General features: G+C 39.8%; 3 protein-coding genes across 7 annotated transcripts in view; 2 read left to right on the forward strand and 1 right to left on the reverse strand.

Moving 5' to 3' along the window:
• The window catches only part of LOC127369576 (B-cell receptor CD22), a 137158-nt gene extending 131455 nt beyond the window's left edge, over positions 1 to 5703 (forward strand). Inside the window, exons 2-8 of one of the 3 annotated variants that reach the window (XM_051411073.1) lie at positions 530 to 611; positions 884 to 1264; positions 2003 to 2308; positions 2411 to 2671; positions 2894 to 2969; positions 3360 to 3399; positions 4877 to 5703. In XM_051411073.1, the coding sequence (XP_051267033.1) occupies positions 539 to 611; positions 884 to 1264; positions 2003 to 2308; positions 2411 to 2671; positions 2894 to 2969; positions 3360 to 3399; positions 4877 to 5113 (1374 nt within the window). In that variant the 5' untranslated portion in view covers positions 530 to 538 and the 3' untranslated portion in view covers positions 5114 to 5703. The remainder of the gene's footprint in view (positions 1 to 529; positions 612 to 883; positions 1265 to 2002; positions 2309 to 2410; positions 2672 to 2893; positions 2970 to 3359; positions 3400 to 4876) is intronic. The other 2 variants (XM_051411074.1, XM_051411071.1) reach the window with 2 other exon arrangements.
• On the forward strand, positions 1 to 20888 carry LOC127369577 (sialoadhesin-like). Of its 3 annotated transcripts, XM_051411077.1 has the most exons (10): positions 11535 to 11649; positions 15277 to 15340; positions 15744 to 15825; positions 16097 to 16480; positions 16739 to 17044; positions 17147 to 17407; positions 18269 to 18454; positions 18714 to 18789; positions 19181 to 19220; positions 20703 to 20888. In XM_051411077.1, the coding sequence occupies exons 3-10, from the start codon at positions 15753 to 15755 to the stop codon at positions 20751 to 20753; spliced, it is 1377 nt and encodes a 458-aa protein (XP_051267037.1). In that variant the 5' UTR covers positions 11535 to 11649; positions 15277 to 15340; positions 15744 to 15752; the 3' UTR covers positions 20754 to 20888. The 3 variants fall into 3 exon arrangements, with proteins under 3 accessions (XP_051267036.1, XP_051267037.1, XP_051267035.1); XM_051411076.1 differs by lacking the exons at positions 11535 to 11649; positions 15277 to 15340 and adding an exon at positions 1 to 139; XM_051411075.1 differs by lacking the exon at positions 11535 to 11649 and having other exon boundaries at positions 15221 to 15340.
• On the reverse strand, positions 6188 to 23978 carry LOC127369581 (phosphoenolpyruvate carboxykinase [GTP]-like). The gene is made up of 2 exons (XM_051411083.1): positions 23324 to 23978; positions 6188 to 6611 (listed from the first exon to the last, which is right to left on the reverse strand). The coding sequence occupies exons 1-2, from the start codon at positions 23380 to 23382 to the stop codon at positions 6329 to 6331; spliced, it is 342 nt and encodes a 113-aa protein (XP_051267043.1). The 5' UTR covers positions 23383 to 23978; the 3' UTR covers positions 6188 to 6328.
• Positions 23979 to 24223: the final 245 nt, after the last annotated feature.

Here is a 24223-nt window from a genome sequence, read left to right on the forward strand (position 1 = left end):
TCTTGTATTTCAGCAGTATTTTAGTCGTGTGATATCTAGTTTGAAACAACAAGTCTGTTTGCTTTTATGTTACAGCGGCTTAGCAGGGAAGTCTGTTACTGGGTCTGTTGTTTCTCCGGTTTATCTGTAGGCTCGTTTGGTAAGGTCAAATGTTACTGCTTTTTATGTTTGAACTTTTTAACCCAGAGAGTTTTTATTTTGCTGCTTTTCATGAACTCCACTGAAAAAGACATGATATATTTTATTTGTTGGGTTTTGTTTTAGCAGAAATAATCCTCAAAGAAATGAGAAGTTTCTCCAGCAACATGTTATTTGCACTGTAATATCATAAACTCACACTGGATCATTCTGATTTTATATTGAAACTGTTTTCAGAGCAACTCTGCAGATATTATTCATCACTACTTATAACACAGTAACATCTGGTTGGACATGGCAAGTTCCTGGTTTGAATGTGTGAATCTGAGGTTGCTTTAAAACAACATGAAGGATGCTTTGATTCAAATATTGAAGAGTAACTTTTTTTCAGATCCAGGTGATGAGTGTGATTGCAGTCCTGTCTGTGAATATGGTGACAGCCAACATGTTACTGAGTGTCTTCTTTCTTTCAGGTGAGCTGTTTGTTCAGTCACTTTTATTTGGAGACGTTAATCATTTACAGTTTGGACTTCATTTAGAAACAAAGCAGAAAGACCAGTGCAGATAGAGTTACTTTTTCCAACTGTTCATGTCCTGACTGCAAAGTGAAATGTTTTATATAGAAATTGTTAACAGGACAGGGAAAAAGACCAGCATGCAACACACTGCTGATTTGTTTATCATGAACTTTCTCTTCATGCTGATTTTTTTCCACATTTTGTTCATCATGAGTCTGATTTTACAGGTGCTTTGGCTGATTGTCCTCAAGACACAAAGCTCTTCATTACTGCACCAAAGAAGATGGAAGCACTGAGTGGATCTTGTTTGCAAATCCCATGTAACTTTAGTGCTAAATCAGAACAAGATTTTAAAAGCAGCAGAGAAACCTTTGGAGTGTGGATTAAAACTGACCACAGATTTGGCCTCAATCCAAACAATGTGATTTTCAACAGTAGTAAGACAGTTAACACGTATCCAATGAATATTACTGGAAACCTGAGTCAGAAAAACTGCACCACTCTGTTTTCCAGTTTAATCACAAGTACAGACACATACTACTTCAGAATTGAGACTAAACCATTCAGAGCAACAGCTGTTTGTGATCCTCTTCAAATAACAGTTAAAGGTAAGAGAGCTTTGTTTCTTTCAGTCAGTCTATAATGTTATTGTTTAGAATAAAAAGTGAAACCAGTTACAGTTTTGGTCTAAACAGCACACTTTATCAATTTGGAGGTTTTTCACTTTACCATGAATTTAAATTCTGATTAAACACTGAGTCTATTGTTACAGTTTGACATTAAAATGGTCAAATTCTGGGACAGTGAAAAGTAGAAAAAAACTTTTGTTAATACTCATTTTTTAAGGAAGCGAATTGCATTTACTTAAAAAAAAAAAATCATTTTTTGATTTGTTTTTTGGATGTTTTTTTCTGAATTATCGAGATACTTCGAACTCCCGTGAGAACCTCCAACCTACAAGTGACTCCCATGGACCTATGGTGACTCCTGCCCGCACATACATGCCCCATCTTCAACAAGAGTCGACAAACTAATGATAATACCATCTATATGACTTAAAGACAGGACCATCTGTGTCTTAAACCCAGATCAAAGTAAAACTTGATTGAACTAAACAAGCCGGTAATGTTTGTTTCCGTTAAATCAAGCTCTCAATAAAGAAATTAATGCATCTATTGTTTCAAATGCTCTCTAAACTCAGAAAGAAAATTTGTCCGAAAAACAAAAAAAAAAATGATTCAGAAAATCCGAAAACCAACCATAAAAATACATTTTCAAGTGAATGCAATACGCTTCTGTAATTTGTAATCTACTTTCAGTGTAAATATGTTTGATTTAAATCACAGATTCTCCTCCGAGCCCCAGAATGGAGATCCCAGGTGATCTGAAGGAGAAGCAGTCTGTCAATATAACCTGCTCAGCTTTCACTCCCTGTCCACACTCCCCTCCTAAACTCACCTGGAATCTCCAACAAGACTCTCACAACCAAATAGAGGAAAACACAGATGGAACCTTCACAACTAAAATCCAGGAGAGCATCACTCTGTCAGACCAACATGATGGATACAACATCACCTGTTCTGTCAGATATCCTGTGAATGAAGGAAAAGATAACAAGACAGCAGAGGAGAGAAAGACTCTCAGTGTTTCATGTAAGACAACCAGAGTTTGTTATTGGATCCTGTCAGCACATGATGATTCATGGGATATCAGCTGATTCTTAATGAATAAAGTTAATCTCACATTTTCCTCAGATGCTCCTAAAGACACCTCAGTGTCCGTCAGTCCATCAGGTTTGGTGTCAGCAGGTAGCTGGGTGAACCTGACCTGCTCCAGCAGAGCCAAGCCTCCCGTCAGCCGCTTCACCTGGTTCAAGAACAGCAAAGATGGACCCATGAATGTATCTGAAGGACTGTTTTACAGCTTCACTGTGACAGATGGAGGAGTTTATTACTGTGTGGCTACAAATGATCTTGGTAATCAGTTGTCATCATGGATTCATTTAAACAGTGCAGGTAAATGTAGAACTGAATCTTATTATATAATTACTTTCTTCTTTTCTGTTTATCTTCTTTCTTGCAGCTGTATTGTAGTTTCTTGGTTTTAGTACCTCGCATATCATCTGCATATGTATGAATTTATTCTATACAATTAAACTTGACCTAGATGTTAAAAGAGAGACTTCAACGATGGTTACATCAGTATTTTTACAACATTCAACCTTTGTTTCCTTTCAGTCTCCTCTCTACAATGGGGTTCAGCTGTTGGAGGGATCATTGTTGTCATTCTCATCTGCACTGCTCTCTGTGTTTGGTAAGTATCACAAATTAAAGGATGTGACACAATAAACTCTCTGTCCCTGAAGTTTTAACTAAACGTACGTTCATGGTGAGAGCATGGATCAGGATGTGATCTGTCAGTTTTGTTTATTTCTGTACCAACAGATTCCTCACATTTACATTTTTGTACTGATTAAAGTGGTTGACTCTGAAACTCTCAAAAGAGAACAAAAGTTGTTGTTCAGACCACCTGTTCTGTGATTTACTGTCCTCCTTTAGTTTCATCACCAATCTCTACCAATTGTATTTTAATCTGTATGTTTTTATGCATCCAATAATGCTGTTTCCCATCAGTCCTTACTTCTATCATCTATTTAACCTGAAACACAGTATATTATTCTGACAACTCTCTAATGTCTTCCAGGTGGTTTAAGTGGAAACATCAAACTCCACAACAGACTCAGGTGGGAAAATACTAACCTTCATTGTACTGAACTGTTTGTTTGAAGTATTTTACAATGACAGTGTGTGATATATATGAAAGCATCAGTCTCAACAATCAGTAGACAGTGTTTGAGAGGTACGGAGCCCCTAAATTTTTTTTTATCTTGTGCGCACAAGATAATTTACTATAAATTCAGATGCATCTCTAATGGCTTCAGATGCACACAGCTGTCATATAATGGAGAGAACTCAGCTTATCAAATTTTATTTTCACCTCGTAATGTCATACCATGAAATTCTTGCTGCTCTTGCTAAAATCTGAATGTTGGACAGATTCTGTTTAGAGGGGCATGGACAATTTTGTAAAACGGGCGATCTAACCAAACAATGTGTTTGCTTACACTATGGGAGTGGCTTTATGTGGAGGAGGGGTAGCTACAAGACCATAGTGGCTCTAGTGGGCACAACAAATTTCACATGCACTAACTGACATGTAAGGCAGTAACAGTCAGGGGATGGGCTCTTTAAAGTTTACACAGGCTGGAGCACGTGTTAGTAACAGCTAGGGAGGTAACTTTAATTTTTCACAGGGCTGATAGCACGCTGTGGCTCTGTCTCAAGTTCTGCTTCTTACTTAGGCTGAAATACATAGCTGAATCAGTCAGGTACAAGATATATGTGTCACAGGGCCGGTGGCACGCTGTGTCTTAATTAAAAGGAGGAGCACTTTAATTTACAGCAAATGAAGACAGTTTGAATAGCTTGCATTGAATATGTCTGACTCGAATGCTGAACCAAATTCTTCTTTTTCATACGGTGTAGGTTCAGCTTGGAATAGCTAGCAACAATAGTAAACTCAAAATGAATATTCTCAAATTCCTTAATTTGATGAATAAATAAATTTCACCACAAAGTACTTGTTTATAAGTACAGCTTGACGTCTACTGCGGTGTCAGACTAGTGGAACTAGCCAAAATTTGCATATTGGCCAAAAGTACATAAAACATTAATATTGTGGGCGTGCCAGGAGTTTTATCACCTGGACATCGTGCATCATCAAGTTGTCTCAGGTTACAGTCCCAGAAAGTGACTTATGAGGTGACAGGAAGTGACCCGTCACAATAAATATCCAGTTAAACCACACCAAATGAACAAGTTCATGTTTAAATGTCCCCCTTTGACCCAACAGGAACCATAGTCATTTGGATCTGGTTGTCATCTACTTTGTTTGAATAATAGAGACACAAGAATTGGAATTGGAAGAAAAAGACCTGAACATAGTGAGGATTGTTCCAAAGAATCCTATCCATTTTATACTCAACAATATTTAAGGTTGCACTGTAATCCAGCAGCATCAGAACAAATGTTTAACCTGAGTCAGAATTCAGATTGATGTTTTCAGATGTTTGTGTGCCAAAGTGAAATTTAGATTGATCTGTGATGATTTAATCTGGAAGGATCCAGCTCACAACATTTCTTATTTGATTCATTTTTCAGAGTCAAAGAGGTGAAGAGCTTTCTCTTCAAATGCCAGTCAGCACAAGTGAAGAAAACATCCATTATGGAGAGATTGACTTTTCGAAGAGGAGACCTGAACCGTCCTCTGACTCAGTGCAGGACAGTGGACAGCAGCAGGATTCGCTGTATGCACAGGTCAAAGTGTCTGAGCCATCAAACAGATTAACTCACACTGCTGATGGTCCAGAGGATCTCTACGCTCAAGTGAAGAAATAATAAATGAGTACTGTTTTGTGATCACACTTGGGTTGGATTCATAATCTACCTTTATTTTGTAATTTTACCACATGTTTTATGTCACTTAATGAAGAAAGTAAGTGGAGACTAGACAGGAAAATGTTTACTGCTCACAGTTAAAAGGAAACTCCACACACTGCAGCTCAGATGGTTTTCTCAGTAATCACATTATCATAGTTCAGATTTATGTACTGACCTCATACAGCTGTTACTGTGTGGTTAGTAATCTGCTTGTGAGATATGTGCAAGAAAAAGTCTCAAAGCTCTGAATAGGAACTAATCTTAATGACATGAGAATGAATTATATTGAACTTGACACCAGAAGCAGTTCTGTACACACATTACCAGTGTAGTCCAAGATTATATCTACTTTTGAAATGTTTATGTTTATTTTACATTTTATTTTTAATAAGGCATATTGATCTCATTTGCTTTATCTATTGTGTATCCCATTTTCTTACATATTTACTATATTACTTCTAAAATGAACATGAGACAGAGTTTCTGCATTTGAAGATATTTATTCATTGCACTGTAATAAAAACGTTGGCATACAACTTGTAAAAATACCTAATAATCTCACTCGCATTTATTGGTCCAACATTTCACATATTGTGTGTAAACATCACCTGAAATCATACAATTTAATCACAAACATAACGAAAGTGACGAGATGAACTAGCATAGTAATTCTCGGGTCCACTGGAAATCTGCTACAATGTTTTGAGTATTTATTGTACATCTGATTAATCTATTTTCTAATATCAAGTTCAGTTTAACATGAAGGGCATTTCTTCAGACTCAGTCAATAATGTATTAAAAGAGCTGCTAAAATTCACTTAAAACCTTTCTATGAGTAAAAACGTTCAAACTTGATCTACTCTTTGTCAGAATTTTGCCAAAAAAAGATCTTTGGGCTTCAGCTTGTAAACACAGCATCCTAGACACTGTACTGTTAAATATCTCTGAGGCACTACTGGGCCATGTTGATTGTGCTTTAGTACTATGCTATCTCTTGTGAGTGAATGGAGGTAGTGACAGTATCTACTAACCTTCATGTTGAGAGTCAAACCTCCCTCCTACCACCAACCCAGCACCAGTCCCTCAGTGTTGCAGCATTAGTGTGAAGTGGTTAAAACCCTACTGACAGGAAGTTCCCCCCTGTTCCTGGAGGAACTTCCTGTCAGTAGGGTTTTAATTGTGCACTCTGTCCTCCAGAGCCTTCAGCTCAGCCTCCACCTGAGCCGGCAGATCAGCTCCAACTTGCTGAGTGAAGCAGGCTCTCAGCTCCTTCGTCTCCTTCTGCCAGAAAGATGTAGGCACATGGAACAGGGCACCCATATCCACCTTGCTGCTCAGACCTTTAGTGTTGATGGCGCCATCTTCTGGCAGCCAGCCGATAATGCTCTTCTTGGCCATCTTGTCCTCCATCTCCCCACCGCAGAGCAGAGCCGGGCCAGAGGAAAGCAATAGAGAACTAGTTATAGTAATAGTATTAGTAAAGGTAATGTCCTCATCATCCATTCATCTTAAAGCACCTCATCAATGGGATAACTCTAATATCTGTATTACAAATAATGACACAATACCTAAAACTTAAAGCTTAAAAGTTAGTAAACTACATTGACCTTGAAATTACAAAAAAAGGACAAAAAATATATAATTTCAGGATTGTCAGGATTTAAAGATTTGATTTATAATAGTTAAAAATAGTTTTTAACACAAGAACTTTCTCTGTGCTGCAGGAATGACTTTAATAAAATATGATCTTCTGGCACTGAGTCTCTGTCTGAGCTATGATTAGCAGTGAGTGTACAGTTGCTCCCAGACTGCTCATTTTTTAAACTTTTGTTTCTAACACAGTCTCTCTGGGGGAAATTACACCTGTAAACAATAAGGCTGTCTCCTATGAGCTAGAACAGTGACATTAAATCTGACATTGAAAACAAAACCTGAACTGAAAAGGTAAACATTGCTATTGAAACACTTTTATTGGAAAACGTTGTACTTCCTCTTTTTTGTCTTTTTCCCTCGAGTTTGATTGTTTGTTTCTTTCTCTGGTTATTTGGATTTTTGCTTGTTTTTGGACTCTGCCTCCACCTATCTGGATTTGTTTGCTTATGTTTCCTCGACCTCCTGTGTACCGAACCTTCAATTTGGCAAGTAAAGGCTGTGTGTTTCACATCAAGATCCTGTGTCTTCTGTCATGCATTTGGGTCCTACCGCTTGTAGTTCCACCAATCTTAACAGTACGAACTGGCCAGTGATGGACCCAGCAGACAGTTTTGATCAAGAACTCTATGATTTGTCCGGCACTCTACTATGTATGAAAGCTTGTTGAAGGTCAAGATGGTAGCTCTGAATATGGCATGGAAGGAAGTATCCTCTAAGCCTTCGCTCAAGAGTTCACTACCTGAGTGGGCTGAGGATTTTCTGAGCACCCCTGATTCCCAGCCAGCTAGCATCCAGCATGTCCAGGAAGTCTTCCCAGCTGCCCAGCACTCCAGAAACTCAGCCTGTCTCATCTCTTGGTCGCCATCCAGACCTGCTTCACCCTTCGGTCCTGCCTCCTAGTTGTCTGCCAAAGCTGTTCCCCAGAGAGTATCAGCATGCCTCGTCCAGAGTTACTCTGCTCTGCGTTCATATGCAAATTCTCTGGGGAATACATTTATTTTTTCATTTGGAAACGGTAGCCTTTTGTTAATTATTTGATGTTATTTATTTCTTATTTTTGACCATATTGTCCAGCCCTATTCTGTGCTCTTAAAAACATGATCCAACCATCTCTTCCAAAACACTGAACACACACACACATTGGGTAATGGTATGGTATCAACCCGCACAAACATTAATAAGTCATTTAAAACAATATCAACAAAGATTTGTGTACTCATCAGTCGAAAGGAAAACAATACGTCTGTAAGTTGCAGCGAAGCAGTTGATAACCGTATTGAGGTCCACTTCTTTGGTCCTCCTGGAACTGATGGCCAACAGAGCCAGATTGCTGGATCAGGCGTCTCAGCTTCTATTCCTTTAACCTGCATAATCTCACAGATGCAGTTGATCTGACAGGCAGGGTCATGGAGTTGCACACAAGTTTATATAAATCAACAAAAGCATTCTTGTGTTATGGGTGAAAGGGGAGGGGGATACTAATTTAATGATGATGATAATAAAAAGGGAAAGGGTTCTTAAAAAAAGTAAAAAAAAAAAAAACAATCGGGTGGTAAGCAGGACTGTGAGTAGCTTAGGAGATTGCACAGGCCAACTAGGCCAACCCAATCTAACGCCGGCGTTTCGACCCACCATCAGGGACACCTGAGGAGCACAAGACTGCAGCCAGTTAACCAACAAGTAATGCTTTTACTCAAACCTCACACGCCAGAGTGTTACTCTATCCAAAAGATACTCACTCAGCAAACAGAGCTCTCACTCTGCTGCTTTTGTGTCGCATCGTAACACTCTGGACTTCCATTGGCTGGTGCACTTGCCTCTGGTGAAGGTCTCTCTTCCCCCCAACTCTTTCCCTTCTGTGGTGCTTAGAATCCCTCTGCTCATGCCTCATTCCCTCCACTCTGCTTCATCTTGCTCCTGAGTCGTCTGTATCTCATGTGTCTCTCATTTGTCCCTCCAGACTATCCATTTTGTGTCTCTCTCGTTCCTTCTCCTTCCTGTAGTTCCAGGCTGTTTCCTTCTGCTTCTGTCTCTCCCCGTTGTGCCAGGTATGCCTTTCTTATTTCCGCATTCTGCTGCCTTTGTCCCACCCCAGGACCACCGATTGGTCCACCATGGGCCAACTCTCATCTGCCATTGGTGGGCCCTGCTGTCTGTAAAATAAGCTAAGAGCTGATCAGGTGTAGGAACCAGTGATTAGTCCAATCCGTCCGAATGTCAGGGAGAAAGTACAACATAACACTCAGTTCCAACTTAAAAGCAAGCTCAAAACCACAATCTCATAAACCAAAAATAAAATCAAGCGTAACCACTACAAAAGAAATGCAATAAAAGGTATAAAATATACAATAAATAACAGTTAAAACACACAGGGCCCTCTCAGAATGTGACAGCTTTCAGACAAAAAATTTCAAATCACTCAATTTACTAACCAATCAGGCGATTACTGAAAAAACAGTGGTTATGTTATTCGTCTGATGTTTCCAATCACTCTCTTGGCCCTGTCTGGCTGCTCACCACGAACTCCTGCAGGTGAAGAGGCTGTGCTTTTCTCCTCACCTGGGGCCGCTGCATTTCTGATTGTTGGCATCAGTCAGTCCTCAATATCTCGTCTCCAACTTCTCGTCTTCAACTCTCCAACCCGATTTTTGACAAGCACGTCCAGACACGAACACATTACCCCTGTGCTGTCGTCACTCCACTGGCTTCCAGTCCGTTTTAGAATTGATTTTAAACTTCTGTTGTTTGTTTTTAACGCCATTAATGGCTTGGCCCCCTCTTACTTGTCAGAGATTTTCACTTTTCGCAATTGTGGCAGAGCTTAAGACCCACTTTTTTAGATTAGCATTCAATTCTGACTAGGGCAGCACTGTCTCTTAGGTGTACTCTTTCTATCTGCTCCTTTCTATGCATTTCTGGAAGGCTTTTAATACCCTGCAGAGGATATAGACAGATCAGTGGCAGATGCCAGTTCCAAATCTGTGGCCTGTTGATGGTTGGAAAGGGTTTTCATGAGGCTGAATATGCTTTCCAGCATATAGTGAAGTGAAGAACAAACATCAATCAACCACAAAGCAAAACTCTGTGGTACCAACATGTATGAAATAATCTTTGTCTTGGTGATTGAGAATAAGTTGAGTTATTAGGCATGAAGTTGTATTATTATATATCCTCTTCAACTCATAGTTCAATCTTTAATTACCACTAAAGCAGTGTAACATATCTGTGAAATATTAACAGAAAGCTTTTTTTGTTACAGTATTTAATGTTCTTTCGATGCTATATGTGATGAAAGAACTTTATCTGTTTGTGGCTGATAAACCAGAGTGAGAGGACCAAAGAGAAGTGGTGGGATGTTAGTGCTGAGAAAAAGCTGAGAACTATACGTAAAAAGGAGAAGTTGTTTTGCTGCTTCTGTATCATAGTGACTGTAGCCACACAGCTCTCTGCAACAAAATGTCTTCATCATATTGTCCAGAATGGTGTTTATTGTCCTTTTATTGAATATTGATTCTTTGATGTAGAAGACTTACCTTGTGAAGTGAAAAATAACTACCACACATAAGTTCACACACATCTTTAAATATTGCTTCTGATGGGCAAAATCTTTCTGTCTGTTAGCCTCCATCCATTTTCTGTTATTTATCCAGGGCTGGGTTGCAGTGGCAGCAGGTCTATAGCAGGGTAGTCCAGACGTAAATCTTCCATCCATGAGGCGTTAATAAACCACCTGCTGTACATTACATGTCTATTTTATATCTACCTATCTTCAATTTAATCTTAACTACATGTCTATTGTGATATATGTAATATGTTATAACAGAAGATAAAGCATTCAGGCTTGCAGTCAGTGATGTGGCAAGAAACAACAATTAAGTCATTTTCACCCTAATAAGGTTAAGATGCAACAAAACCTGACTTCTTCACTCACAGGGTGCAAACAGGAAGAGTGAAGGCTTCTTGTACTGCTGCAGTATTTAAGTCATCCTGGTCCCTTGGGTGCTAGCTGTACTTCCACATACCTCTTGACTGCTTGTATGTCAGGGTCGTTTGTTTGTGCCTCCTCCCACTCACTACTGGCCCATCCTTCACCTCTCCCTTCAGGGGCTGGTACAACGGCTGCTGTGATGGGGTCTGTTTCGTTGCCTCGTTCTTCATCTGGTGCATCTCCTGGCTTAGACACCACTGGGAATCTGGACAGTACATCTGCATTCATATTATTTTTACCCAAGCAGTACATAATATCATAGTTAAATGGCTGCTACTGCACCCAGGCAGGCCGTCTGCAAGTGAGCAACAGGGTTATTATCAGTGTACACAGTAAATTGGGCAGCAGTCAGGTAGTCTTTGAATTTGTCTGTCACTGCCCACTTGAGGGCCAGAAGTTCCAATTTGAATGAGCTTTAAAAGCATCATTTTTTTCCAATTGCTTGCAAACATAGGCTTGCATAAGCTATTACACGTTGGCTTCCTTCTTGGACCTGAGCTATTACTGCTCCTAACCCCTGGTTACTGCAGTCTGTATAGACAATGCATAATGAACATAAGCTAGCACTGGGGCTTTGTCCATGCTGTTTTCAAAGCGTCAAAGGATGTCTGGCATTCAGGAGCTCACTGCACTTTCCTACTTCACGACTTTTTGTCTGCTGGGATTACTGTCAGTAGCCATCAACCCTAACCCCTAACCCTTCAGGGGCAGAGTGATCTTAGCAAAACTTGACACATGGCCCAAGAACTTCACCTCACACTGAAGGAACCTACACTTCAGCCGCAGTCTCACCAATGCCGCCAAAGCCTTTGGAACACCTCATCTAAATGCTGCAGTTGAGAAGAGAAGACAGGTGAGTAAATGATTATGTCATCCAAATATATCAGCAGAGACTCTGCCACCTGACGTGTTCTCACAACACGTCTACTCTGCCTCTCTTCTTCGGCAGACCCAATATAACGCCGGCGTCTCAAACAGCTCTGAACCTGCCTTTGTGTCCCATTGTAACACTCTGGACTTTTGCTGGCCACTGATCTTTTCCCAGGTGAAGATCTCTATTTTTCCTGACGCTTTCCCTTCTGCAGTGCTTCAATCCCTCTGTTCGTGCCTTGTCCTCGTCCTGCATCTCCGTTCCTGTTCCTTTGTTGTCTCTGTGCTGTACTCTGTGTCTCGCTGCTTTGTCCCACCCCTTGGCCACCGATTGGTCCACCATGGGTCAGCTCTCCCCTGCCATTGATGAACCATGTTGTATATCAGGTGGCCGGCCAGGTGCAGGTTATTGAGCATGATTGGCATAGTGTCAGGGAGGAAGTAGGCTAAAACAACTCAACTGATTTCAACTTAAAAGCATACATAAAACACTCACAAAACCAAGCATAAACACAATATAAAAACATGCAATAAAAGGATCAAATAAAACATAAATAACAAAGTTAAAACATGGCAAAAAGTGAAAACCTGTACTTCCAGCCTGTCTAACCCTAGCCTATTTAACTGGAGTGCAGACTGATTGGTTGCTGACGGGGGAAGCTGGTTGGAGGCTGGAGACTAGCAAACTGAGAGTTAGAAGAGTGGTGGCTAGATGGCTGAAAGCTAAGAGACTTGGACTGAAAACGGGGACCTCTAGCTGAGGCTAACCTGGGACTGAGGTTGATAGCTAGGAATCTGGGACTGAAGCTTGGGCTGAGAGCTTGGAACCTGTGGCTGAGGTTTAGGGACCTTAAGGAAGTCTGTGACCCAAACTGTAATGGAGCACAACTTTTTGGGAGCCAGAGTTCATCTAAAACTATGTCTGCTCGGCCCATGATTGACCTGATCGTTCTGTCACGTTAGATAATGGTGACGTTTAGTAGGTTTTATTCTAAAGGTGAAGATGATGAAGATGGCGATGATGAGGGGAGGGTTGAAGAAATGGCTTACAAATGGTGGCTGGCAGGCAGGCAGGCAGTGGCGTGCACAGACTTTTTGAAGGGCAGGACGGAAAGAAAAAAAAAGGGCACATATAGCGCGTCCTCACCACTGTAGAGGGCACTTTAGCACACGTTTTTCAACAATTGGGCCACGAGGAGGGGTGACCGCTCAGGCACTGAGTAGCTGGAGAACCGGAGTAGATATACTGTTGGTTGACTGGAGGTAGGTGCATAGACTGAGAGAGTTGATGGTTTCATTGCATATATACTGTGTGGAGCAGAGCTGGAAGGCAGGAGGGTAACCCACGCCCACAACACACAGATAGGAGACACAGGGGAGGGGGAAACACAAGAAAAACACAAGGAAAAGGCAAGGAAAAGGCAAGGGTACAGCCATGGCCATGACAGCTGTCTCTACCTGTATCTGCCTACAGTTTGGTGCTGAGCAGGTAGTGAACAGTGAATCTTAGAGCTTTTTACTTTGACTTTTACATCTGCATCTGAAAATGAGGCTGATGAAAGCTGTGAGAGTGAACCAAAACAGTAAAGTTAGGGCTGTAAAATCAATAGTATGAGTTACATGGAACTAATAAGACTAACAGTCACAGCCAGGATGGGAAAAGGGAGGGTGAAGCGAGTGAGTTGCAATCTGCAACTACACTGTTAGATGCCACAAAATCTTCCACACTGGACCTTTAATTCCTGAATACAGTTCAGCTGTTATCTATTAAATCAAGTTCTGACAGAGGCACACAGTTCAAACATTACAAACACAGTCAACAGTGTGGTACAAGTCCTTCAAGAGAATATCACATTTATTTAAAGACACATCAAATGTACCCTGTGGTATCAAGTTGACTTGTCATCATCTCACAGTACTCCATAGTGTTTCAGTGCTGAAGATATTTCTGTAAATGAAATAAGTTTTAAAAGCATGAGGTTTGTCAGTGTGTGGTTGATGAGTTAAAGTGGGTAAAAAAGAAGTGGTGGAAGATGTCATATACAAAGCGCTGAGAAAATGGAGGGAGCTTTAAGTTTACAGAGGATGTCATTTCAGTGTCAGTAAATGCATGGATTAAAGTATTACTGTAGTTCTATGTATGCTAAAATGTAAAAATGTTTCTAGTCACCTATATATATGCAATCCAAATACAAAATGACAACAGATTCATCACCTGACCCAGCAGGACCCTCACCAGCTCTGTCTGTTGCTTTAAACACTTAACAAGAAGAAACTCAGCAGGATCATCTAAATCTTTGTCCCCTTTGACTGTCCTCCTTACAATCCATTGTTGTTGTTTTTGTTGTTTTACAGTTGAAACAATTGCAAAATAAAATAAAATATACTGCAGAAAAAATAAGACACATGGGTTTGCAGTCAATACATCACAACACTAGTGTGTTGAGTAAAGTTAATAATAATAGAAAACATTCAAAATAAATAATTAATAATAAATAATATTAACAAAAGCTCCTCGCTCACAGAGTATGAATAGAAAGGCTGAAGACTTGTTGTAGTTGGATATGTGAAATGTTATTAAAAAGTGTTTTAATTGAGTATTTAAAGTGAACAAAGTATATTAGTCACTCACTTCTCTCATCAGCTTGTTATTACAGAGCAGCAGTGATGAAGTCAGCAAAAACTCTGTGGTACCAACATGTATGAAATAATCTTTGGGTGTTAACAATTAAGAATTTGTTGAGTCATTATGCACAAGGTTCATCAGATATCCTCTTTAGCTCACAAACATCTCATAATTCAATCTTTAATCACCATTAAGATAACAGCCTTTTTTCTTTCTTTTGAACAGTGTTTGAGTACTTTATCTGTTGCTGATAAACCATAGTGACAGGACCAAAGAGAAGTGGGGGGTGTAAAGTGGTTAAGTTGTGAACAGGGCGCTGAGAACAAGCAGAGAACTATAAGTAAAAAGGGGAACTTGTTTTGGTGCTTCTGTGCTTCTGCAGGATGATCATAGTGACTGTAGCCACACAGCTCTCTGCAACAAAATGTCTTCATCATGTGCTCCAGAATGGTGTTTAGTGTCTGTGTATTGAATATTTATTCTTTGATGTGGAACACTTTCCTTGTGAAGTTCACAACTCACACCTTCTTCAAATATTATCTCTGATTGAAACTTGCAAAATCAGCTTTACCAGCTCTGTCTGTTAGTATCCATCCATTTCCTGCTGTTTATCCAGGACTGAGTCGCAGTGGCAGCAGGTCTACAGCAGGGTAGACATCGCTCTTCACATGTTCCAGCTCTTCCTCCTGGGGAATCCTTCAGTACATTTTATGTATACTGTTCAACTAATCTTAACTACATGTACAGTATCTAGTACAGTAATATGTACTAAAACAAGATGTGATGAATTGTGATGAAAATAATATTTAAGAATACATAATGAATAAGTCTTTTTCACCCTAATAAGGTTAAGATGCAACAAAAGCTGACTTCCTCACTCACAGGGTGCAAACAGGAAGAGCAAAGACTTCTTGTATTTCAGCAGTATTTTAGTCGTGTGATATCTAGTTTGAAACAACAAGTCTGTTTGCTTTTATGTTACAGCGGCTTAGCAGGGAAGTCTGTTACTGGGTCTGTTGTTTCTCCGGTTTATCTGTAGGCTCGTTTGGTAAGGTCAAATGTTACTGCTTTTTATGTTTGAACTTTTTAACCCAGAGAGTTTTTATTTTGTTGCTTTTCATGAACTCCACTGAAAAAGACATGATATATTTTATTTGTTGGGTTTTGTTTTAGCAGAAATGATCCTCAAAGAAATGAGAAGTTTCTTCAGCAACATTTTATTTGCACTATAATATCATAAACTCAGACTGGATCATTCTGATTTTATATTGAAACTGTTTTCAGAGCAACTCTGCAGATATTATTCATCACTACTTATAACACAGTAACATCTGGTTGGACATGGCAAGTTCCTGGTTTGAATGTGTGAATCTGAGGTTGCTTTAAAACAACATGAAGGATTTGTTTAAAAGATGCTTTGATTCAAATATTGAAGAGTAACTTTTTTTCAGATCCAGGTGATGAGTGTGATTGCAGTCCTGTCTGTGAATATGGTGACAGCCAACATGTTACTGAGTGTCTTCTTTCTTTCAGGTGAGCTGTTTGTTCAGTCACTTTTATTTGGAGACATTAATCATTTACAGTTTGGACTTCATTTAGAAACAAAGCAGAAAGACCAGTGCAGATAGAGTTACTTTTTCCAACTGTTCATGTCCTGACTGCAAAGTGAAATGTTGTATATAGAAATTGTTAACAGGACAGGGAAAAAGACCAGCATGCAACACACTGCTGATTTATTTATCATGAACTTTCTCTTCATGCTGATGTTTTCCACATTTTGTTCATCATGAGTCTGATTTTACAGGTGCTTTTGCTGATTGTCCTCCACACACAAACCTCTTCATTACTGCACCAAAGAAGATGGAACCACTGAGTGGATCTTGTTTGCAAATCCCATGTAACTTTAGAGCTAAACAAGAACAAGATTATGACAGCAGCAGAGAAACCTTTGGAGTGTGGATTAAAACTGACCACAGATTTGGCAATAATCCAAACAATGTGATTTTCAACAGTAGTAAGACAGTTAACACGTATCCAATGAGTATTACTGGAAACCTGAGTCAGAAAAACTGCACCACTCTGTTTTCCAGTTTAATCACAAATTATACAGACACATACTACTTCAGAATTGAGACTAAACCATTCAGAGCAACAGCTGAATGTGATCCTCTTCAAATAACAGTTAAAGGTAAGAGAGCTTTGTTTCTTTCAGTCAGTCTATAATGTTATTGTTTAGAATAAAAAGTGAAATCAGTTACAGTTTTGGTCTAAACAGCAGACTTTATCAATTTGGAGGTTTTTCACTTTACCATGAATTTAAATTCTGATTAAACACTGAGTCTATTGTTACAGTTTGACATTAAAATTGTCAACTGTGGGACACTGAAATGCAGAACAAACTGTTATTTATACTTATACTGTAAAATGTGTTTGATTTAAACCACAGATTCTCCTCCAAGCCCCAGAATTGAGATCTCAGGTGATCTGAAGGAGAAGCAGTCTGTCACTATAACCTGCTCAGCTTTCACTCCCTGCCCACACTCCCCTCCTAAACTCACCTGGAATCTCCAACAAGACTCTCACAACCAAATAGAGGAAAACACAGATGGAACCTTCACAACTAAAATCCAGGAGAGCATCACTCTGTCAGACCAACATGATGGATACAACATCACCTGTTCTGTCAGATATCCTGTGAATGAAGGAAAAGATAACAAGACAGCAGAGGAGAGAAAGACTCTCAGTGTATCATGTAAGACAACCAGAGTTTGTTATTGGATCCTGTCAGCACATGATGATTCATGGGATATCAGCTGATTTTTAATGAATAAAGTTAATCTCACATTTTCCTCAGATGCTCCTAAAGACACCTCAGTGTCCATCAGTCCATCAGGTTTGGTGTCAGCAGGTAGCTGGGTGAACCTGACCTGCTCCAGCAGAGCCAAGCCTCCCGTCAGCCGTTTCACCTGGTTCAAGAACAGCAAAGATGGACCCATGATTGTATCTGAAGGACAGTTTTACAGCTTCAATGTGACAGATGGAGGAGTTTATTACTGTGTGGCAATGAATGATTTTGGTAATCAGTCGTCATCATGGATTCATTTAAACAGTGCAGGTAAATGTCAAACTGAATCTTATTATATAACTAGAAAATTCCTAAAGAAATTTTGATTGTGCCTTGCTCTGGCCCATATGTTACTACCATGTCTTGCTCTCTAGCACGCTAGCGTTAGCATATTAATGCCATGTAATCCTCCCTATAGCATATTGATAACCTGTCATCCTCCTTAGCTAGCTAGCTAGAGCTAGCACACATAAACACATTAACTAATCGCTAGCTTTGGTTAAGGTGTTTATGTGTGTTATTCTCCTGAAGGAGTGCTAGCGCTAGCTTATTAATGTCTAGTCATTCTCTGTAGCTAGCTGTGTGTGTGTGTGCGTGTGTGTGTGTGTGTGTGTGTGTGTGTGTGTGTGTGAGAGGCAGGCTTTGGTTGTCATGGCAATCAGGGGAGGCCACAGCAGCTGCACACTCTCTCTGTCTCTAACTCCTCAGAGAGACAGAAACATTTAAAATGAATCCCCTCGAACCCATGGCCAGGAACGACCGAGATGAAAACCGAAAAGACCGTGAGCGTCGTCATCTTGTTGACTATAGCACTGCCGAGTTTCAGTGGCTAAAGTTAAAAAATGTGACCTGGGGAGATTGAGAGAGAAGAGGTTCAACGAGCTCCTTTCAAAATTCCTCCTCTGCATTTAACATGGTAGTAGATGGGGCCGTGAGAGGGCGTTGCTGGCGCATCAGTGCATCTCCCGCCAAAACTATTTGTCTGACAGCTTCGGCAGTGGTATCACTGCGACCCCAAAGAATTTACCTACGTTTCTATCTACAAATTATTTCTGTAGAGTGATATTTGTGGCCTTGAGAGCAGTTTACAAATTTATTTTCCCACAAATTTTCTCTCTCCCCACACTCTAGCGGTGATGTCACGCACTCTGGCAGTTGAAGATTCTCGCAATACACACCCATTCATTTTTTGGACCGGTTTTTGGCGATTTATCGGTAAACTGTTTAGCACTAATGTCCTCACCGAGCCACACGTTTTGATACCTTTTTTGTGTATGTGCGACCAAAACTGCGGGAGGAGTAGCGCGCCGAAAAAAGGTACGGAAGAATAATAATTTTATTAAGCCCGAGGAATAATAGTATTGTGCTTTTCAAGGCACAATAATTACTTTCTTCTTTTCTGTTTGTCTTCTTTCTTGCAGCTGTATTGTAGTTTCTTGGTTTTAGTACCTCGCACTTTTTCTGCATATGTATGAATTTATTCTATATAATTAAACTTGACCTAGATGTTAAAAGAGAGACTTCAACGATGGTTACATCAGTATTTTTACAACATTCAACCTTTGTTACCTTTCAGTCTCCTCTCTACAATGGGGTTTAGCTGTGAGAGGGATCATTGTTGTCATTCTCATCTGCACTGCTCTCTGTGTTTGGTAAGTATCACAAATTAAAGGATGTGACACAATAAACTCTCTGGCACTGAACTTTTAACTAAACGTACGTTCATGGTGAGAGCATGGATGACGATGTGATCTGTCAGTTTTGTTTATTTCTGTACCAACAGATTCCTCACATTTACGTTTTTGTACTGATTAAAGTGGTTGACTCTGAAACTCTCAAAAGAGAACAAAAGTTGTTGTTCAGACGACCTGTTCTGTGATTTACTGTCCTCCTTTAGTTTCATCACCAATCTCTACCAATTGTATTTTAATCTGTATGTTTTTATGCATCCAATAATGCTGTTTCCCATCAGTCCTTACTTCTATCATCTATTTAACCTGAAACACAGTACAATTATTCTGACAGCTCTCTAATGTCTTCCAGGTGGTTTAAGTGGAAACATCAAACTCCACAACAGACTCAGGTGGGAAAATACTAACCTTCATTGTACTGAACTGTTTGTTTGAAGTATTTTACATTGACTCTGTCTGATATATATGAAAGCATCAGTCTCAACAATCAGTAGACAGTGTTTGAGAGGTACGGAGCCCCTAAAGTCCCCAAAAGAATGTTTTTTTTTATCTTGTGCGCACAAGATAATTTACTTTAAATTCATATGCATCTCTAATGGCTTCAGATGCACACAGCTGTCATATAATGGAGAGAACTCAGCTTATCAAGTTTTATTTTCACCTCGAAATGTCATACCATGAAATTCTTGCTGCTCTTGCTAAAATCTGAATGTCGGACAGATTCTGTTTAGAGGGGCATGGACACGTTGGTAAAACGGGCGATCTAACCAAACAATGTGTTTGCTTACACTATGGGAGTGGCTTTATGTGGAGGAGGGGTAGCTACAAGACCATAGTGGCTCTAGTGGGCGCAACAAATTTCACATGCACTAACTGACATGTAAGGCAGTAACAGTCAGGGGATGGGCTCTTTAAAGTTTACACAGGCTGGAGCACGTGTTAGTAACAGCTAGGGAGGTAACTTTAATTTTTCACAGGGCTGATAGCACGCTGTGGCTCTATCTCAAGATCTGCTTCTTACTTAGGCTGAAATACATAGCTGAATCAGTCAGGTACAAGATATATGTGTCACAGGGCCGGTGGCACGCTGTGTCTTAATTAAAAGGAGGAGCACTTTAATTTACAGCAAATGAAGACAGTTTGAATAGCTTGCATTGAATATGTCTGACTCGAATGCTGAACCAAATTCTTCTTTTTCATACGGTGTAGGTTCAGCTTGGAATAGCTAGCAACAATAGTAAACTCAAAATGAATATTCTCAAATTCCTTAATTTGATGAATAAATAAATTTCACCACAAAGTACTTGTTTATAAGTACAGCTTGACGTCTACTGCGGTGTCAGACTAGTGGAACTAGCCAAAATTTGCATATTGGCCAAAAGTACATAAAACATTAATATTGTGGGCGTGCCAGGAGTTTTATCACCTGGACATCGTGCATCATCAAGTTGTCTCAGGTTACAGTCCCAGAAAGTGACTGAATGAGGTGACAGGAAGTGACCCGTCACAATAAATATCCAGTTAAACCACACCAAATGAACAAGTTCATGTTTAAATGTCCCCTTTGACCCAACAGGAACCATAGTCATTTGGATCTGGTTGTCATCTACTTTGTTTGAATAATAGAGACACAAGAATTGGAATTGGAAGAAAAAGACCTGAACATAGTGAGGATTGTTCCAAAGAATCCTATCCATTTTATACTCAACAATATTTAAGGTTGCACTGTAATCCAGCAGCATCAGAACAAATGTTTAACCTGAGTCAGGATTCAGATTGATGTTTGTGTGCCAAAGTGAAATTTAGATTGATCTGTGATGATTTAATCTGGAAGGATCCAGCTCACAACATTTCTTATTTGATTCATTTTTCAGAGTCAAAGAGGTGAAGAGCTTTCTCTTCAAATGCCAGTCAGCACAAATTAAGAAAACATCCATTATGGAGAGATTGACTTTTCGAAGAGGAGACCTGAACCGTCCTCTGACTCAGTGCAGGACAGTGGACAGCAACATGATTCGCTGTATGCACAGGTCAAAGTGTCTGAGCCATCAAACAGATTAACTCACACTGCTGATGGTCCAGAGGATCTCTACGCTCAAGTGAAGAAATAATAAATGAGTACTGTTTGTGATCACACTTGGGTTGGATTCATAATCTACCTTTATTTTGTAATTTTACCACATGTTTTATGTCAGTTAATGAAGAAAAAGTCCGTGGAGACTAGACAGGAAAATGTTTACTGCTCACAGTTAAATAAAAGGAAACTCCACACACTGCAGCTCAGATGGTTTTCTCAGTAATCACATTATCATAGTTCAGATTTATGTACTGACCTCATACAGCTGTTACTGTGTGGTTAGTAATCTGTTTGTGAGATATGTGCAAGTAAAAGTCTCAAAGCTCGAAGCAGTTCTGTACACACATTACCAGTGTAGTCCAAGATTATATCTTCTTTTGAAATGTTTATGTTTATTTTACATTTTATTTTTAATAAGGCATATTGATCTAATTTGCTTTATCTATTGTGTATCCCATTTTCTTACATATTTACTATATTACTTCTAAAATGAACATGAGACAGAGTTTCTGCATTTGAAGATATTTATTCATTGCACTGTAATAAAAACATTGGCATACAACTACTAAAAATACCTAATAATCTCATTCGCATTTATTGGTCCAACATTTCACATATTGTGTGTAAACATCACCTGAAATCATACAATTTAATCACAAACATAACGAAAGTGACGAGATGAACTAGCATAGTAATTCTCGGGTCCACTGGAAATCTGCTACAATGTTTTGAGTATTTATTGTACATCTGATTAATATATTTTCTAATATCAAGTTCAGTTTAACATAAAGGGCATTTCTTCAGACTCAGTCAATAATGTATTAAAAGAGCTGCTAAAATTCACTTAAAACCTTTCTATGAGTAAAAACATTCAAACTTGATCTACTCTTTGTCAGAATTTTGCCCAAAAAAGATCTTTGGGCTTCAGCTTGTAAACACAGCATCCTAGACACTGTACTGTTAAATATCTCAGAGGCACTACTGGGCCATGTTGATTGTGCTTTAGTACCATGCTATCTCTTGTGAGTGAATGGAGGTAGTGACAGTATCTACTAACCTTCATGTTGAGAGTCAAACCTCCCTCCTACCACCAACCCAGCACCAGTCCCTCAGTGTTGCAGCATTAGTGTGAAGTGGTTAAAACCCTACTGACAGGAAGTTCCTCCCTGTTCCTGGAGGAACTTCCTGTCAGTAGGGTTTTAATTGTGCACTCTGTCCTCCAGAGCCTTCAGCTCAGCCTCCACCTGAGCCGGCAGATCAGCTTCAACTTGCTGAGTGAAGTAGGCTCTCAGCTCCTTCGTCTCCTTCTGCCAGAAAGATGTAGGCACATGGAACAGGGCACCCATATCCACCTTGCTGCTCAGACCTTTAGTGTTGATGGCGCCATCTTCTGGCAGCCAGCCGATAATGCTCTTCTTGGCCACATTGTCCTCCATCTCCCCATCGCAGAGCAGAGCCGGGCCAGAGGAAGACAATAAAGAACTAGGTATAGTAATAGTATTAGTAAAGGTAATGTCATTATTATCCATTCATCTTAAGGCACCTCATCAATGGGATAACTCTAATATCTGTATTACAAATAATGACACAATACCTAAAACTTAAAGATTAAAAGTTAGTAAACTACATTGACCTTGAAATTACAAAAAAAGGACAAAAAATATATAATTTCAGGATTGTCAGGATTTAAAGATTTGATTTATAGTAGTTGAAAATTGTTTTTAACACAAGAACTTTCTCTGTGCTGCAGGAATGACTTTAATAAAATATGATCTTCTGGCACTGAGTCTCTGTCTGAGCTATGATTAGCAGTGAGTGTACAGTTGCTCCCAGACTGCTCATTTTTTTAACTTTTGTTTCTAACACAGTCTCTCTGGGAGAAATTACACCTGTAAACAATAAGGCTGTCTCCTATGAGCTAGAACAGTGACATTAAATCTGACATTGAAAACAAAACCTGAACTGAAAAGGTAAACATTGCTATTGAAACACTTTTATTGGAAAACGTTGTACTTCCTCTTTTTTGTCTTTTTCCCTCGAGTTTGATTGTTTGTTTGTTTCGCTGGTTATTTGGATTTTTGCTTGTTTTTGGACTCTGTCTCCACCTATCTGGATTTGTTTGCTTATGTTTCCTCGACCTCCTGTGTACCAAACCTTCAATTTGGCAAGTAAAGGCTGTGTGTTTCACATCAAGATCCTGTGTCTTCTGCCATGCATTTGGGTCCTACCGCTTGTAGTTCCACCAATCTTAACAGTACGAACTGGCCAGTGATGGACCCAGCAGACAGTTTTGATCAAGAACTCTATGATTTGTCCGGCACTCTACTATGTATGAAAGCTTGTTGAAGGTCAAGATGGTAGCTCTGAATATGGCATGGAAGGAAGTATCCTCTAAGCCTTCGCTCAAGAGTTCACTACCTGAGTGGGCTGAGGATTTTCTGAGCACCCCTGATTCCCAGCCAGCTAGCATCCAGCATGTCCAGGAAGTCTTCCCAGCTGCCCAGCACTCCAGAAACTCAGCCTGTCTCATCTCTTGGTCGCCATCCAGAGCTGCTTCACCCTTCGGTCCTGCCTCCTAGTTGTCTGCCAAAGCTGTTCCCCAGAGAGTATCAGCATGCCTCGTCCAGAGTTACTCTGCTCTGTGTTCATATCCAAATTCTCTGGGGAATACATTTATTTTTTCATTTGGAAACGGTAGCCTTTTGTTAATTATTTGATGTTATTTATTTCGTATTTTTGACCATATTGTCCTTCCCTATTCTGTGCTCTTAAAAACATGATCCAACCGTCTCTTCCAAAACACTGAACACACACACACATTGGGTAATGGTATGATCAACCCGCACAAACATTAATAAGTCATTTAAAACAATATCAACAAAGATTTGTGTACTCATCAGTCGAAGGAGAACAATACGTCTGTAAGTTGCAGCGAAGCAGTTGATAACCGTATTGAGGTCCACTTCTTTGGTCCTCCTGGAACTGATGGCCAGCAGAGCCAGATTGCTGGATCAGGCGTCTCAGCTTCTATTCCTTTAACCTGCATAATCTCACAGATGCAGTTGATCTGACAGGCAGGGTCATGGAGTTGCACACAAGTTTATATAAAGCAACAAAGCATTATTGTGTTATGGGTGAAAGAGGAGGGGGATAATAATTTAATGATGATGATAATAAAAAGGGAAAGGGTTCTTTTTCAACAGAGTTAAAAAAAAACAATTGGGTGCTAAGCAGGACTGTGAGTAGTTTAGGAGATTGCACAGAGAACACATTGGGCAGTCTTATGGGTTTTGGCCGCTCGTGGCGTGTCCACTAGGC

This window comes from Dicentrarchus labrax, unplaced genomic scaffold (genome assembly GCF_905237075.1).
Source record: "Dicentrarchus labrax unplaced genomic scaffold, dlabrax2021, whole genome shotgun sequence".
In the NCBI taxonomy this organism is placed as follows: Eukaryota; Metazoa; Chordata; class Actinopteri; family Moronidae; genus Dicentrarchus; species Dicentrarchus labrax.